General features: G+C 40.7%; 1 protein-coding gene across 5 annotated transcripts in view; it reads right to left on the bottom strand.

Annotated features, from left to right (window-relative positions):
• Positions 1-17,841, bottom strand: part of KIF6 (kinesin family member 6) — a 214,631-nt gene that overhangs the window by 122,583 nt on the left and 74,207 nt on the right. For all 5 annotated transcript variants that reach the window (XR_013231806.1, XM_077341951.1, XM_077341917.1 and 2 more), the window contains 3 exons: positions 8,399-8,504; positions 2,715-2,856; positions 83-259 (listed from right to left, as the gene is read on the bottom strand). Coding sequence is in view for 4 of the 5 variants with exons in the window: in XM_077341951.1 (XP_077198066.1) it covers positions 83-259; positions 2,715-2,856; positions 8,399-8,504 (425 nt within the window). In the remaining variant the exon portion in view is untranslated. The remainder of the gene's footprint in view (positions 1-82; positions 260-2,714; positions 2,857-8,398; positions 8,505-17,841) is intronic.

Genomic DNA, 17,841 nt, shown 5'->3' with positions numbered 1-17,841 from the left:
TCACCAGGAAGCAAAATTTAGCCCCACAACCAGACAAGCAATGAGCAATGTGTGGGAATTTGTAAATATTAAATGCACCAACCTGTGTTCCTGGGAAGAAAACTAGGTTTATGTTTCAAAGGCAACATATGTTCATTTTCTACTTGTTTTGGAAGAAGAGAATCTTCTGAGGTTGAGGCCTCCCTTGAAGAAGTACTGAGCTGAAGAAGGGCATTTTGGGCTTTCTTCTTTTCCTTCTTTAACATATTTACTAAAATATCTAAAATTCATTATAAGGAAAACTGGAGCTGTTTTTGAGATCTAGTATGGTACTACATCATTGCAACATTCCCCAAATATTTACTACTTATACAGAACAGAAATAAAGGTTATTTTTTATTCATAATTATTTGTTTACTAACTAAAATCCTAATAGGAGGCAGCATGGATTTCTTTTTCTTTATAGGTCAGTGAGGGTGCTGGCCAATGTGTTTGCTGAAGGAGTATACATTGCTCAGTGTACAACTGAGTTCATGGGACATTGTGAGTGCTTTGGGAAAACAGGGAATGCTTAGTAGACACATAATAGAGACACCTATCTGCCTGTGCATTTTAAGTTATATATTTGAAATGTTACATCCTACCCTTCCAAAACTTTTTAAGGCAGCTAACAACAGATGTATTGTGTATTATTGACTGCACTGAGCAGGCCATGAAAGTCACTGGATGCAGTTGAAAGTCACTGTCATTCTCTCTCAGTATCACATTTCATAGAGAGCCAAGATGGTGTTGGCCCGACTATAGCTTATCTATTATGAAGCTGTATATCTTTTCTTTCTTTTTAACTTACTTCACAGGTCTGTTGTGAGATTAAATGCCAGAAAGTAGAACCATTTTCTCTGAAAAATACTAAATATACAAATTAAACCTAGATAAAGTGTAAAAATTACAAAAATAAAAATACTAACACTAAAAATCCAGTCCATTATAAAACCATTAGAGTAGTTCAGCAGCAGAATAAGCTGCCTAAGGAGGAGGTGAACCTCCCCTCACTGGCCATCTTTAAGGAATGGTAAGATAGAAAGCTATGATGGATGCTTTAATCTGATTCTGCCTTGAGCAAGGGGTTGGACTAGATGGCCTGTATGGCCCCTTCCAACTCTATGATTCAATGATTCTATAATGATACCATCACCACATTAGTTTTAACACTTCACTGATATTATAATTTACTAGTCACTTGACTCATAATAAACATTTCTGTTCCTGGTTCTACCAGGATTAGCCAAGGGAGGGAAAGGATCTGAGACACAGCATAAACAAGGCTATTTCACAAGGTGGCCACAAAATGCCTGGGTTTTGGCCTGGGCCAGTCAGACTGCGCTTGAGGAGCAGATGAAGGAGAGGATGGTATGCTGCTTTACGAATTCAAACAGCTTTATACATTCCTTGGATGAAAGTTAGAAATTTCTACTTTTGTAGACTACAAATCTAATTTTTTAAAAAATTGTATGCCTAATTCTGAATTTAATTCCAGTGGACCCCAAAAAATAAATCCACCACAATTTTGCAAATGTTGATTGAGATCTCATACAGCACCATGAGATCTCAGTGATCACTTGGAGAACTGTTGGGGAGCTTCAAATAATACTGCTGACTCTTTCATGCCTCACTCAATTTCAGTAAATGAGAAGAGAAAAGAGACTTGAAAAGATAGAGAATTGTGAAAGGGAGAGAATGAAGCAAGTAGCACAGTAAGGGGAGAGATGGAGGGATGGGATATAAAGCTGGAGGGTGGATGGAAGGGAAAGGTGGAGACAGGGGGAAAAGGCATGTAGATAGATGGGAGAAAGAGAAGAAAGCAGGGAAAGGGTAAAGGCTGCAGATGCAGCTAAGAGATGAAATGAAGATAAGGGTGAGCAGGCAAATTAGGAGAATGAAGTCCTCCCCCCAAAACTCTTACAGATCCCCTGCTTATAAACAGATACTGTATTTTCAAACTATGAGTGCAAAATAATCTTAAAACAAACAATGAAGAGCAGAGGTCTTTAGAATTCTAAATTGCATCCGACACCATATTCTACACTTGCATAGCGTGTACAGCTTGTCAAACACACAGTAAGAAAAAGAGAATCGTTAACATTATAAAAGTTGAATTATTCTAGAACATTCCTGATAGATCAAAGCTGTTTTTCTCCCCTGCACACATATTGATTAGAGTTATCACATCCATTTATATCAAATCAAAATAATTTTGCACAGTGCCAAAGCTGCAGCTATGTTTTCTGTGAGTCAACAGAGTGGTCAGCACAAAAAATTTAACGTACATTATATAGAGCGTCAGGTTGAATTTATATTTCTATTTAATTTAAATATGAAGTCCAGTAGTCCCCAAAGCAACATTTCCCTTGGCTAAAAATAACAATCACAGGAAATTCAACTTTTTGAAAGGTAATAAATATTTCTTTATATAGTATCACTTTTTTCCATTACTTAAAAAAGACACCTGCTTGACATTAAACTTCCAAAAACTTTGGATCTGCAATAGAACTAAGCCAAGCAACAAAGATTTTTACATCCAGAAGATTGAACCAGCATGTTATAGATAATAGCAAACACTGGACCCATATTCCTCTAAGTCACACTAGGCAGAGAAGACCTTTAATTTGCATAGTGACACAATGACATTTCTAAATTAAACAAAATCTTAATGAGTTGCCTTTCAGAAAGGATACTGATTTCATTGTCTCGTTGCTGCAGAAGATCCTTTAGCTTCTTTATCTCTCCTGTCCCAAATGAGATGTTACCAACTTTGTCTTCAGGAATGTCTGAAGCAAGCAAAGCATTCTCACAGGGCTTTGCATCCTTAAGAAGTCTCTTTTAAAAAGGAGAAAAAAATTTGGATTTTTATAATTTAATGGTCAGGCTGTTAGTATTCTTCCATTTCTTTGTCATGTCAATCAGAGGGAGGACACAAGAACCTCTTGAGCCTAACCAATATTACCATTACAGACTACTACAGAACAAATTAAGAGTCCAATAGCACCTTTAAGACCAACTAATTTTACTCAAGATATGAGCTTTCGTGTGCACATACACTTCCCCAGATACAATATGATGGAATGGAAGTAATCAGTTCATACTTACACAGTGTAAGAGTAAAATTACACACAGCATGATGAAAATAGTTAACAAATTCCAGAGATAGGAAAAAAACAGCAATTTGGATTTGTTTGTGTTCACTTGAGATTTAATTACATCAGAAACATTTTGTGTAAAATAAAGATGTCCACATTGGAAACAATAAACAAGAATATTGCTGACAGCAGTTAGCTGAGACATGACCCTTACACTTTGCCTGTAAGTATGAACTGATTACTTCCAACTTAACATGGATATTGGTTAAGTTCACTGGCAGCCTTCAAGAAGCGGATGGATAGATACTTATTCTGGATGCTTCAAACTGATCCTACATTGAGCAGGAAGTTGGACTAGGCCTGCATGGCCCATTCCAACTCTATGATTCTATGATTGTATCTGAGGACGTGTGTGTGCATATAAAAGCTCATACCTTAAATTAAACTTTGTTGGTGTTAAAGGTGCCATTGGACTCTAAATTTGTTCTGCTGCTTCAGACCAACAAGGCTTCACACTTGAATCAATAGACTACTACAGTTAGCAGCGGACCAGCTCCTGGCATTCTTGGAGGAAGCTTAGGTGCTCAATCCATACCAGTCTGGCTTCCGTCCTGGCCATGGGGTGAAGATGGTCCTGGTCACCTTGGCTATCCTCGTGATGCTAGATCTGTCAGCCGTGTTTGACATGGTTGACCATGAGTTGTTAGCCTGCCATCTCACCGGGGCCAAGATTCATGGGACAGCTTTACGATGTCTACGCTCCTTTCTCTGGAACTGGACACAGAGGGAGGCACTGGGGGAGGAGTTGTCACGTTCCCTACCACCTCTGTAGGGAGGAGTTCTCTCCCCCACATTGTTCAATATCTTTATGCACCATCTGGCCCAGCTGGTCTGGAGTTATAGGTTGGGTCATTCCTTCCTTCCTTCCTTCCTTCCTTCCTTCCTTCCTTCCTTCCTTCCTTCCTTCCTTCCTTCCTTCCTTCCTTCCTTCCTTCCTTCCTTCCTTCCTTCCTTCCTATTTATATACCACCTTACCCAAAGGCTCAGGGTGGTTTACATATAACTGAAACAATACATGAAACCATACATATAATAACATTCATATTATTGATAAACTGGGTGACAGTATAACATATAACCAACCAACATCTGCAGGGCCGTTGCCCCTCCCCTCCCCCCCAGAAACCCACTAAAGACTCCTGGACTTGTTTGAGTTACTACTGTTTATTATAATGTTATACTGTTAACATTAAAACAAACAGTAGTAACTCAAACAAGTCCAGGAGTCTTAGTGGGTTTCTGGGGGGGAGGGGAGGGGCAGCGGCCCTGCCGATGTTGGTTGGTTGGCCTGGCCTCAGCCAAATGCCTAGTGGAGGAGCTCCCTTTTGCAGGCCCTGCGGAACTGTTTTAGTTCTGTCAGTGCCCTGATCTCCTCTGGGAGCTCATTCCACCAGGTGGGAGCTAGGACAGAGAATGCTCTGGCTCTGGTCGAGGCCAGGCGAACTTCTTTGGGGCCAGGGACCATTAGCCAGTTGGTGGTGGCGGAGCGTAAAGCTCTTTTGGGGGGCATAGGCAGGGAGGCGGTCCCTCAGGTACACTAGGCCCTAACATATTATCACCAATATGTGGATGACACCAATCTCCTGGTGGGACGGCCACCTGGACTCCCCCCAAATACATTCACCAAATGTTTGGAAGCCGTAGCTGGAGGGTTAGAGCCAAGCCGTTTAAGACTCAATGCCTCCAAGATGGAGGTCCTGTGGCTAGGCAGAAAGATGGCAGATCAGGAAAAGGGCCTCCCAAAACTCACTAGTGTGCAACTTAACATCTCATCTTCAGCCAGAAATTTGGGTGTGATCTTGGATGCCTCCCTTTCAATGGAGGCCCAGGTCATGGGAGTAGCCCACATGGCATTTTCCCATCTACACCAAGGTTACTAGCAACCTATCTGTTTGGGAATCGCTTGGCCACAGTCATCCATGCAATGGTCACCTCCAGATTAGACTTCTGTAACTAGCTCTATGTGGGCCTGCTCTTATCCCTAACTCAGAAATTTCAGCTGGTGCAAAATGCAGCTGCTAGTGTCCTTACTGGAACACCTTGGAGGGCCCAAATCCAGCCTGTACTGAGGTAACTGCATTGGTTGCTGGCTTTGGTATTAACATTTTGGTGTTAATCATCCACAGTCTTGGCCCCATATACCAGGACTGACTACCTCCTTATTCCACTCACCGGGCCCTTCACTCTTGTGAGTGTGAATCTGCTGGAGATCCCTGGCCTGAGGGAAGTATGCCTGGCCTTAACCCAGACTAGGTCCTTTTCGTTCTTGGTCCCGTCCTGAAGGAATGAGCTCCCAAGAGAGCCAAGAGCCATGACGGAACTCTCTCAGTTCCTCAGAGCCTGTAAATTGAGCTCTTCTGCTATTTGGGTGAGGCAAGGACAAGGAAGATCTGGGCCCCTCTCTGAGTTAGCTGGAACATCAGGCTGCCTTGAATAGCTTCTGAGTTGAAGTCTATTAAGTAGGGGGGGGGGAGTTTAAGTCGCTGTTGGGGGTGGGGTTTAATGGGCCTTAGGTATGAGAATTTATTGTGCAAGACAATTATTACTGGCCACGAATCACTATATGGGAGTGGTGGGATACAAATTGAATAATCAATGAATAAATGAAGGTGGTTTCTTCTGCTACTTATCACTCCTTCACTTAGTGCCAACTTTCTCTTTTGTTTGACCTTTTCTTTGTCCCAGTGGTTTTCATGTCTAATTAAATTTCCTCATCTTCACATTTAAACTTGAGCTATGCCTCTCTCTTCATTTTGTTCTCTTTTTTCAAAACCTTTCCTCACTTTTGCCTTTTATCCTGTCCCAAATTCACTTATTCTCTAATCCTGTCTATTCTGCTTTGCCAAGCTCTCATCTTTTTCCAACTCTCTCTCAACTGTGACTAGCCCAATGCCACCCAGCATGTGGAGGAGCAGGGAATCAAATCCAGCTCACACATTAGAAGCTGTTGCTCTTAACCATTACAACAAGCTGCACAAATTGCCATTGCCTTGAAGAAATGTAGCTAGAGCATAAGCAGAAGAAGCTGTTGAGAGGGATGTTATAAGTTTTCTTTGACTTGCTCATTGACTGTTATGGGATTCTTTCCCTCTTAAAATGGACCTTCTGGCCAGTGGCTTCTCAGAGCAATCCAAGAAGGGAGATAGGTATTTCCTATAGGGTTAATTGATTGTGTGGTTAATAAGTCTTGCTTTTGTCTTCTGTGTTCATTCTCTCTCTCTCTCTCTCTCTCTCTCTCTGTGTGTGTGTGTGTGTGTGTGTGTGTAGAGGAGACTGCAACACAGCCCTTTATCCCCATCCCAAGCAGTCCTTTCCTTCAGGGGAACTGATCTCTGCAGTCTAGAGAGGAGTTTTCATTCTGCTTTCCAGGTCCCGCCTGGAGGCTGACACCCCTCACTAGTGGTGGGGATGCTAGCCTCCAGCTGGGACATGGAAATCCCAGTTCTGGGGTTTCTCCAAGCCTGAAGAATATTTCAGAGGTTTCTCAATGGTAAAAAAGTTGAGAAAAGCTGACGTTTATGCAGTAGTTAAGAAACCCTCGGTAAGTTCTTTGCCAACCAATGTTTTCATGTTTGATTGTAACATACAGCTGTTTGATTTGATATTGAATTGAGCTGAAGAACATACTGACTGAAAGGTTTTCAGTTATTTAAGCAAATTTTGCTATCAATTAAATATTTTCATTGCTGGAAGCAACTGTGACAAGTTTATGAATTATTTATTGTTTATTGTTATTAGCAATTACTGCCACCCAACATTTCTCTTTGTTTGTCACCTGGGGCCTGGCATCCCTGCACCTCCATGGGATCCAAAGCCAGGGCTTTTCTCCAGGGGGACTGATCTATGATGCGCGGAAATGACCTGTAATTCCAGGAAATCTCCAGGTTCCAACTTCTCCCATCCTGCACTCTTCTGACACAGAGTTCTCCCCTCCCAAGCAAGCCCTTTCATCTCCAGAACCCTGGAGACGAGTTGTCGTTTTAGAGTCCCCCCTCCAAAATGGTCCAATTCCAGTAGATTTCCAGGCCACAGCTGGAGGCTGGTGATTCCTGGGTCACAAATGTTCCTTGAGTTTTGGAGGCAAGGCCTCAAGAGTCCAAGGGTGGGTAGCAGCTTTTGCCATGCAGCCAGCCCCAGGGAGGCCATAGTGCAGGTTTGCATCCTAGAGCTCATTGTATTCCTGGGTACAAAGGGCTTTGCCTCTATTAAATAATAAAAATAAACATCTTTGCTAAGCACTTCCATCCCTTTCACCTTTGCTCTGTCTTCATTATAAGCCATATAGGAAGATAGTGTCCCTTTTATTCTGTACTATAGTTACCATACTGATGATGAAGAAGAAGAAGAGTTGGTTCTTATATGCTGCTTTTCTCTACCCGAAGGAGGCAGTCACCTTCTCTTTCCTCTCCCCACAACAGACACCCTGTGAGTTGGGTGAGGCTGAGAGAGCCCTGATATCACTGCGTGGTCAGAACAGTTTTATCAGTGCTGTGGCGTGCCCAAGGTCACCCAGCTGGCTGCATGTGGGGGAGTGCAAAATCGAACCCGGCTGGCCAGATTAGAAGTCCGCACTCCTAACCACTACACCAAACTGATGGTTAAAGGCGTTCAGCAGTGATTAGATATTATTAATATTATTATTAATATTATTATATACACATATACTACTGGATCCAGCCCTACTGGATCCTGTCTCACACAATGGCCAACCAATTCCTCTGGAAGACCAACAATAGGGCATAGAATCCTCTTGATGTTGTCTCCTGGCACTGGTATTCAGAGGTATACTGCCTCTAAACAAAGAGGCTTCCTCTAATCATCATGTTTAGGAGCTACTGACAGACCCATCCTTTATTAATATACCAATATCTCTTTTAAATCTCCAGATAGAAAAATGTAGAAAACATAAGACAGCCATCACATTTTTGTTATTACACTATCTAAATCAGAAATATTTTCCTTCCATGTCATAAAATGTACAACATACTTGGTGCTTCAATGATTATTTTAATAGATTATAATATGGACCCAGCATTTCCTACTCAACTCTCCCCTAGTATAGTTTAGTAAAACAAAATACAAAAATGTTATTATCAAGTAGCTGTGAGTTCCTGCATTGTGCAAGGGTTGAACTGGATAATCCTGGAGGTCCCTTCCAACTCTATGATTCTAAGTAAAGAATCCATACCACCCTGAAGAAAACAGTAGTAAATGAAGTTTACCTTTAAATGGCAGAAACAGTATTTGATCTTCCGCATATCAGCGCCAACATCTAATGTGCTTTCAGGATCCATATCTTCCAAAAAATTGTTAATCTGTCCATCAATCCTAAATAAACATAACAGAGAATAAAAATGTTCATTGGGTACTTTATGTTATGTACTGAAAATTCACATTTGATATCAACATATTTGTTATCAATATATTTTGTATATATTTTCTTTTCTTTTGCATCACCATTACTAACAATACAGAGTAAGTAGCTTTAAACTGTTTCTGCTTGTGTATAGCTTTTGCACTCTCAGACACGAAAAATAAGGGACTTTTATAACAGCAAAAAAGAGAAGTACAAACATATTACAGGTACACTAGAAAAAAACACTAAAGGGGATAAGAGGAATAAAAGGTTTTATATAAAACACAATGGGTCAAGGATATCAACGACTATACTACACGAGTATGTGTAGTGGTTAGGAGTGCGGACTTCTAATCTGGCATGCTGGGTTCGATTCTGCACTCCCCCACATGCAGCCAGCTGGGTGACCTTGGGCTCGCCACGGCTCTACTACTACTACTACTACTACTTCTTCTTCTTCTTCTATCCATGGATGAAACTGTGACACGTTATTCAGTCAATAGCAAAATAGACAAATGCACATCAAATGCCAAGTTACACTTTAAGTGTAATATACAATTACTGATACAATAGTAAAAATAGATCTATTTTGAACTTAGTCTTCTTCAAAACCAGTTATTTTAGACTCTTGTCTGCTTATTAAGAGACCTTGCATCATCATGGCAATTACTGAATACTTACAATGGTAAGGCAGCCATTTTAAACCACACATCTGTACCACATCAGGTATTAGTCAGCAAAAAAATCAGACTGTTTAACATGTGATTTGCCATCTGAAATACATTTGCTTATTGTGCTATTGACTTGGATATATTGTTAGAGTTTCATCCATTTATTCTGTTTTGTCCTTATCCAGTCCTGTAACTATAGTGGTTATCAACATCACTGAACCATTGTGCTCTTTTTACTCTTATCCCATTGAGTTGTTTTGTATTATCTGTACTTCTATTTTTTATTACGGTACTTCAGATAGATGAGAAGACAAAGAAGCAGGAAAAGGGCCTATGGAAACTTATAGAGAAGGGAAAGAGGAAAATAGTGGGAGAAGGGAAATGAGATGCCCCCCCCAGCTAGTTCTTGCAGGTCCCCCCACTTGTAGGTATCATTCTTAAAACACCTAATTGTTACTGAAACAATGAATTCAGGAGTAAATATTGTATATCTAATAGTCATAGGTGGGGCCACTGTATAGATTTTTTTTAAATCTTGATGAACACACCCTGCTCCCCATTTACATACATATTTTAAATGTTAAGGAGGAGAAATACAACATAGTTTATATATGCCTAGATCTCATGAGACTTCTTCACAAGATCTCAGCTGCCAAACATCACTTAAGCAATGAAATATGGTAGCTGACCCCTAGCACAATAATCTTGCAGAATCTTGGCATTTCTATACTAATCAGCTTCATTTAATTCCCTTTTGAACTGGGAGGCAAAAGCAAGAACCAGAAAGAGGAAAGTAGCAGGGAAGCTATGAAAGAGAAGGAAAGAAAGATGCATGGGATACAAGGAGAATCAAGAGACAAAATGGCAATCAGCAAGAATGGACGGTCATATGGAAGCGGGACAAATCCCCACTTCCACATGATGTAGCCACTGGAAAGGCCACATCCTGGGTCTGATGCAGATCAGGCCCTCAGTTGGCCCAGGCTAAGGGAACATGAGAGAATCTGTGGTCCCTTAGCCCACTGTGGGGACCAATAGGGCCTGTCCTGCAGCTTGTGTGTGCCCTACACTGGCCCAGAGGTGGCAAAGAATGCCCTGGTTGGTTTTGTGGCACTTTGCCAGGCCATGGGGCAGACCAGGGCATTGTTTTTGTTTGTATGTTTGTTTTTGCAGGAAAGTGGAACTGTGTTCTATGCAATCCCACCTTCCTGCAAAATAACCCCCACACACACACACACAACATGGCGGAACCATTCTGCTGCTGCTGTGTTTCCCAGGGAGACACATAAAGCTGCAGAGCATAAAGCTCCACAGCAGCCCGGAACAGCTGAGCCTTGAGGAATGGGCCCTAGTGAAAAAAAGCTCTTTTGAAGTAAATCTTTAAAAGATCTGTAACAGAAATTCATCTAGATTTCAGATGGGTAGCCATGTTGGCCTGAACCGGCAGAGCCAAGTCTGAGTCCAGAGGCATCTTTAAGACCAACAAAATTTTATTCAAGATATGCATTTTTGTGTGCAAGCATACTTTTGCACATGAAAGCTTATACCTTGAAAAAACCTCTGTTGATCTTAAAGGTACCAATGGTCTCAAACTTTGCTTTATATATTTAGTTTGCACACATAAATGAAAAATGCATTAGATATTTTACACATAACAACACTATATTTTTATCATTCAGATATGCATGCAATAGGGTTTGATATAATGGTGTCCAGAAAAATTCTGATGGAGGGGCAGGGATGAACCCCCCCCCCCGGGTCTCAGTAAAATTGTCAAGCGTTGACGGGTCCTCGGTGATAAAAAGGTTGGGGACCACTGCTCTAGCAAGTGAAAAGTCTGTGGCAGAGCTACCACCAGAATTCCACTAGTAACAAAGGGACTAAAGTCAGAGGAGGAGAATGGAAGATGTGCAACCAAACATATTGATGTGTATCCCTGAGGAGGTGGTGTGGGAATAATTAGTTTAGACCAATAATTTAAGTCAAAGTTACCATAAATTACATCCCTGAGCAGGGTAAGCAGGCGCTGACTTTTAAAAGTTATACACATGCTAATTATTATGAGATATAAATAGTTCTTAAACAGAGACTGATGCATGCTTTTTTTAGCACATGAGATAATAGTATAATGTCCCAAGTACTGAAATAAGTTTTAAAAAAAACCTAATTAATACAAGATGCAGATCCCCCTGTTGCTCATATTGGTTTTAATAACTTTCAAACAAATGTCTGAATATAAACCATTTTGCACTGATGTGGAAAAAACTCAATAATATTAAATTGTATTGTAGTATTTTATTATAATAATGCAATCCTAAGAGAACAATATAAGCTGCTTTTGGTCCCACTGAGGAGAAAAGTGGCGAATGAATGAAGCAAATAAATAAATCCTCAAGAGTTGGAAAGTATACACAATTCATCCAGTTCTATCCCAACCATGAAGCTGGATTCTGTGTTTTCAGTCCATGACTAACAGATGTTCAACCTTTTCCTGAAAATATCCAAGAAAAAAGCGTGACCAAAAAAGGACACGATTACCATTTGAATGTATATTCCATGAATGTATATATAAACCTAGTCCAGAAGTAATAAGGCATTGAAACTATCAATACGAAAAGCACAAACTATCCACTTTCCAAACTTACATTAACATATAGGTTATTTTAGAAGAAGAAGAGTTGATTCTAATATGCCTCTTTTCTCTACCAGAAGGAGGCTCAAAGAGGCTTACAGTTGCCTTCCTTTTCCTCTCCCCACAACAAAACTTTACATTTGACACAATACTGTACTGTTCTAGCCAGCTGACAGAGTGACTTGTATTTGTTGCTGGGCATGAGACTATAGCTAATCTGTATAAGGCTGCTTATTTATATCATGTATGGGTTCTATATGGGTCCTACTTCTCACACACTGGGATGTAAAGTTGCATGTATTTACATAATTAATCAAATATAGAAACAAGGAAATTGTAATAATAATTCATAGTTGTCATTTCTTCCCATTCTAGTACCCAAATTAATTCTACAAAAATTATCTAAAGACTAGCCAAACCAAATGCTTTTTCACTCCTTTTTAGTACTTTGGCAATTGTAATTACAACTGTTCAGAAAAACTGTATTTACATGTGGTGGACCATAGTCATATATTGAAATATCCTCAGAAGTATGACATTTCCCCAAAAAGGAAGTTTAATAAAACATTAAAGCTACCACAAAGTCCAGACTCCAGAATACTGAAAATTGAATTTGGGGCAAATCTAGACCATTAAATCAGCCATCTTGATGATGTACCTTCCTGATTGTTTTTTCAGTTCTCCTTCACCTATTTGTAGAGATTCAGAACGCTATTTCTCCCATTTGACAATATAAAAGTTGTAAGGTAAAGATATTAATAAACTAAAGTGCTAAGCCAGCACTTCCAGTCTGAGTCTTAAAGAGTTCCAACTGGCATGGGTTGCAGAAGCGTGGGTGCTATGGAACATAACAGTTTTGATTTGAAATCCTGACTTTCTGGGCAAACTTGAGGTCCTAGTGAGCTCATCTGGCGGAAGAACTTATACCAACGTTGTCCAAACAAAAAGGCCTCTCCCTTTTACTTCTGGCATGTCTCTCATAAAACATAAAAGAAGAAGGATTCCATTTCAATCCTGAATTAAAAACCCTATAATACAGAAGCCTCTAAGTATACAGTAGTATTGTACTCAGAGAAGATACATCTTGCAATTTCATCTACACTTTCTCAAATATGCAAGGATGCCAGCAACCTTTACTAAACAAAGAATGTTAGTTTAAAGCAAACATTTAAAGATGAACTTCATATTAAGGAAAGCAGACCAACTCATCCAAAAACATTAATTCAAAATCTGGAAATCACTGTATGAAACAGTTCTAGTCACTGTCATTTCAAGGAAAATCCTTTCTTTAAATAAATGAGAACACAATGTTGTAATATTTTATAAAGAAAAAAAAGAAGAAAGTATATAAAACTTACTAAGGATGCAATCCTAAACATACTTACTGGAGATTAAATCCCACTGAACTCAGTGTGACTTACTTTCAAGTAAACATGGTTAAGAATGGGTCAAACATCATATAGCTAAACAAAGTTGAAATCAAAGCTATTTTCCAAAGCAGCTGTGAGCAATTTTGTTTATGTAACTTCTTCTTTATGTGGGTGTATATACATTCATTTTCTAAAAGGAATCATTTGGTTTTCATTTTGCTTAAAATACTATGAAAAACAATATAAACAATAAAGGCTTGTTGAGCTATTGTCTAGATAATCTATCCAATTTTATAAATCAGACAAAGGAGGGAGGCATTACCCATCATTATATTGATCTGTTGCTTTGTGTATATATTTCTTTAAAAATTGTACACCTCACAACAGGAAAATATAATTAAACAATATATTCCCAGTCTAATTCTGTTCTGATATTCTTCACATTTGTGTGGAGACCACATAAATATTATAATGTGGAAATACTTTTTTATTGTATGCTATGGGACAACTATCTACCAATGCATATGCTTGAGTCTTTCAAGCTACATTATACAGTAACTGAAATGTGCCTATTAATTATAAGATTTCTTTGACTTATGAAATGTCAGTTTTTTCTACTGTATATCTAGCAATCCTATTTTCTACCCCATCATTCATCAGGCACTTCCTGAGGCCACCACTTGTTAGGTGCTGCTCCAACTAGTCTTTCTAAGGTGTCTGATTTCAAGCCCACCTTTTAAGTTATGCACTGCCTGAGGCTCTCAGTTTTTGCCCAGTTTTAAATCAAGAGTGCATTCCCACATGTGTCAGAAAAAGCTTTGTGGTAGCCTCAGGAAGTGCATAACTTAGAAGGTGGGCTCCAAATCAGATGCCTTAGAAAGACTAGTTGGAACAGCACCTAACAGATTTTTCTTTGCCACCCAGCAAACCTTTTGATTTTGATTTTATACATAAATGCATTCCCCACAATAATTTGACCACTGAAGAAGACTCCTTGGGGTCGAAATGTGTTTGGTCCATTCTTTTGGTCTATTTCATGTGCAGTTAGAAATGTGTTGTTTTTAAATTATGACTATGTTTTTAATATGATGAATTAGTGCACTTTATTTGATAAATATTTGTAAAATTTTAAATAATTATTGGCCACATCAGTTAAATAATGTCACACATCAGTTAAATAACTGATGTGGCCAGTTATCCCACAGTCTGTAATCTGCCCTTTCTGTGCAAAATGACTGAGAGAGCAGTAGAGGACTAATTCCAAGTTGTCAGTGATAGCTCACATGCTCTGGACCCTTTTCACTTTAGCTTCAGGAATGGGATATAGGACAGAGACAGTCCTGATAGCTTTATCTGACAACCATTGTCTAAATGTAGATGAAGGTCATATCTCCTTGTACTCTGCAGCCTTTGATACTGTGGATCATGCTATCTTGCTGAGGGGTTTAGAGATAGAAGTAGGTATCAGAAGTGCTTTGGACTGGTTCATCTCTCACATACTGGACTCAAAGAGTTGGGGGCTTTCCGCACCGGGATCTTTGTAGCAAATTGGTTGCTGAATGAAAAATCGCCATTTAAAATAGTGGAATTCGTCGTTATGCATACCTGCCTTTGTAGTGGAATCCAGTTGCGTTTTGTAGCGTTTCCCACAGGCTTCCGGTCTCGGCAAAAATCGCTAGCCAGGAAGCGCTATTGCCAAGCTCGTCCCGCCCCTGGCCGTCAAGCAGCCAATGGGTGGCCGTTAGCATGCTCCCAAACAGCCCCTTTCCCTTTAAGAAAGTTAAAAAAAAAAACCACACCCATTGCAACGAATCTGTGTTGATTCGTTGCAACGGAGAGACCCATCCAGCTGCCTGGTGTTTTTGAGCTGTCATTTGATCGTTGCCACGCTCCCTCCGAGTGAAAAAAAAATCCCCCCCCCCTCACGGGCCCGATTTTTGGCCAAAAAAAAGTATAAAAAATAAAGGGAAAATACATCAGCAAACGGGCTTCTCTGTGTTTGTGCTTAGTGACTCTGGGGAGGGACTGAAGCCGGGGAAGCCTCTAAACAGAAAGAGGCTCGCTGGTGCGTTTATCCCTGCTCGCTCGGAGAAAAAAAAATGGCGATCGCTTCGCCGGAAGATCAGAGGAGAGAGCCAGGGGGAGGGACTTTGTAGAAACCGCAACAATGTTAACGCACAGGTCTTTTTCGCTAGTGTTGCAGATTGGTTGCAGGAGTGTATCGCTTTCCGGAGGGTGAATCCACTTTTGGGGATTTCCCTGAAAGCGCTACAACAAAGCGCTTTTTGCGGATCGGTTTCAGGTGTGTGGCAGATTGTCAACGACATTGTGCATAACGGCAAATCAATAGCGTTTTCAATTGGCAACCATTGTGCGATTTTGAAGGCGTGCGAAAAGCCTCTTGCTGTTGGAGTCAGTGGTCATTGGTATGGGACCTATCTTGCTTACTGGATGTCCCATTTTGTTATTTGTATCTGCCCTGAGTCTCAGTGATACACAGTATGTTAAAATGTAGATAACTAAATAATTCACCATCAATCTGTTATTTTTATTGGTGGTTTTCAACCCTGGATCAGACTCTCAGGTGGCTGCAGAGCCTCTCCTGCTGAGTTGCAAGCTCCTACAGAGCTGCCTTCTTAGCTGTTTTTTGAAAGAACAGTTACATAGAGACCAAGGATGCCAAGAGTTCCTCCTGTTGTTATTTGTATGCATAGTAAAGAGGGCTCCTCCATGTCTCTAATCCATATGCTTATGTTTTCTATGCTCAGCACTTTTGATCTGCTGGCCTTGACACCGGTGAGATTGTAACTCTCACCATCTCTTTTCCTGTTACATGACTCTGGTGTCATGTGATTTCCTCAGGACCTCAATAGGTCTGGAAAGGTCAGAGACTACTGACTGGATGTTGACTTGGGTTTGCTCTGTGTGGTATATGAAATGACACCCAAGTATGCTTTGTTGTTGTTATGTGCGAAGTCGTGTCCGACCCATCGCGACCCCATGGACAATGATCCTCCAGGCCTTCCTGTCCTCTACCATTCCCCGGAGTCCATTTAAGTTTGCACCTACTGCTTCAGTGACTCCATCCAGCCACCTCATTCTCTGTCGTCCCCTTCTTCTTTTGCCCTCGATCGCTCCCAGCATTAGTCTCTTCTCCAGGGAGTCCTTCCTTCTCATGAGGTGGCCAAAGTATTTGAGTTTCATCTTCAGGATCTGGCCTTCTAAAGAGCAGTCAGGGTTGATCTCCTCTAGGACTGACCGGTTTGTTCGCCTTGCAGTCCAAGGGACTCGCAAGAGTCTTCTCCAGCACCAGAGTTCAAAAGCCTCAATTCTTTGACGCTCGGCCTTCCTTATGGTCCAACTTTCGCAGCCATACATTGCAACTGGGAAGACCATAGCCTTGACTAAACGCACTTTTGTTGGCAGGGTGATGTCTCTGCTTTTTAGGATGCTGTCTAGATTTGCCATAGCTTTCCTCCCCAGGAGCAAGCGTCTTTTAATTTCTTTGCTGCAGTCCCCATCTGCAGTGATCTTGGAGCCCAGGAAAATAAAATCTGTCACTATCTCCATTTCTTCCCCATCTATTTGCCAGGAATTGAGAGGGCCGGATGCCATGATCTTTGTTTTCTTGATGTTGAGTTTCAAGCCAACTTTTGCACTCTCCTCCTTCACCCGCATCAACAGGCTCTTTAGTTCCTCTTCACTTTCTGCCATTAGAGTGGTATCATCTGCGTATCTGAGGTTGTTGATATTTCTCCCTGCAATCTTGATCCCAATTTGTGACTCCTCTAATCCCGCATTTCTCATGATGTGCTCTGCATACAAGTTAAATAGGCAAGGCGACAGTATACAGCCTTGCCGAACTCCTTTCTCAATTTTGAACCAGTCAGTGATTCCATGTTCAGTTCTCACTGTTGCTTCTTGACCTGCATATAAATTTCTCAAGAGACAAATAAGATGCTCTGGTATTCCCATCTCTTTAAGAACTTGCCACAATTTGTTGTGCTCCACACAATCAAAGGCTTTAGCATAGTCAATGAAGCAGAAGTAGACGTTCTTCTGGTACTCCCTAGCTTTCTCCATGATCCAGCGTATGTTGGCAATTTGATCTCTAGTTCCTCTGCCTCTTCGAAATCCTGCCTGTACTTCTGGAAGTTCTCGGTCCACATATTGCTGGAGCCTAGCTTGTAGGATTTTGAGCATAACTTTGCTAGCATGAGAAATTAGTGCAATGGTGCGGTAGTTTGAACATTCTTTGGCGTTGCCCTTCTTTGGGATTGGAATGTAAACTGACCTTTTCCAATCCTGTGGCCATTGTTGAGTTTTCTAAATTTGCTGGCATATTGAGTGTAGCACTTTTACTGCATCATCCTTTAAGATTTTGAATAGTTCAACTGGAATGCTGTCACCACCACTAGCTTTATTATTGCTCAGACTTCCTAAGGCCCATTTGACTTCACATTCCAGGATGTCTGGCTCCAGGTCAGTAACTACCCCACTGTGGTCATCAGGGATGTTAAGCTCGCTCTTGTATAGTTGTTCTGTATAATTTTGCCACCTTTGTTTAATCTCTTCTGCTTCTGTGAGGTCCCTACCATTTTGGTCCCTTATCATACCCAGCTTTGCATGAAACGTT

This window comes from Paroedura picta, chromosome 1 (genome assembly GCF_049243985.1).
Source record: "Paroedura picta isolate Pp20150507F chromosome 1, Ppicta_v3.0, whole genome shotgun sequence".
Classification (NCBI taxonomy): domain Eukaryota; kingdom Metazoa; phylum Chordata; class Lepidosauria; order Squamata; family Gekkonidae; genus Paroedura; species Paroedura picta.
Note: the sequence above shows the minus strand (reverse complement) of the source record. Positions and strands in the feature narration are given on the sequence as shown.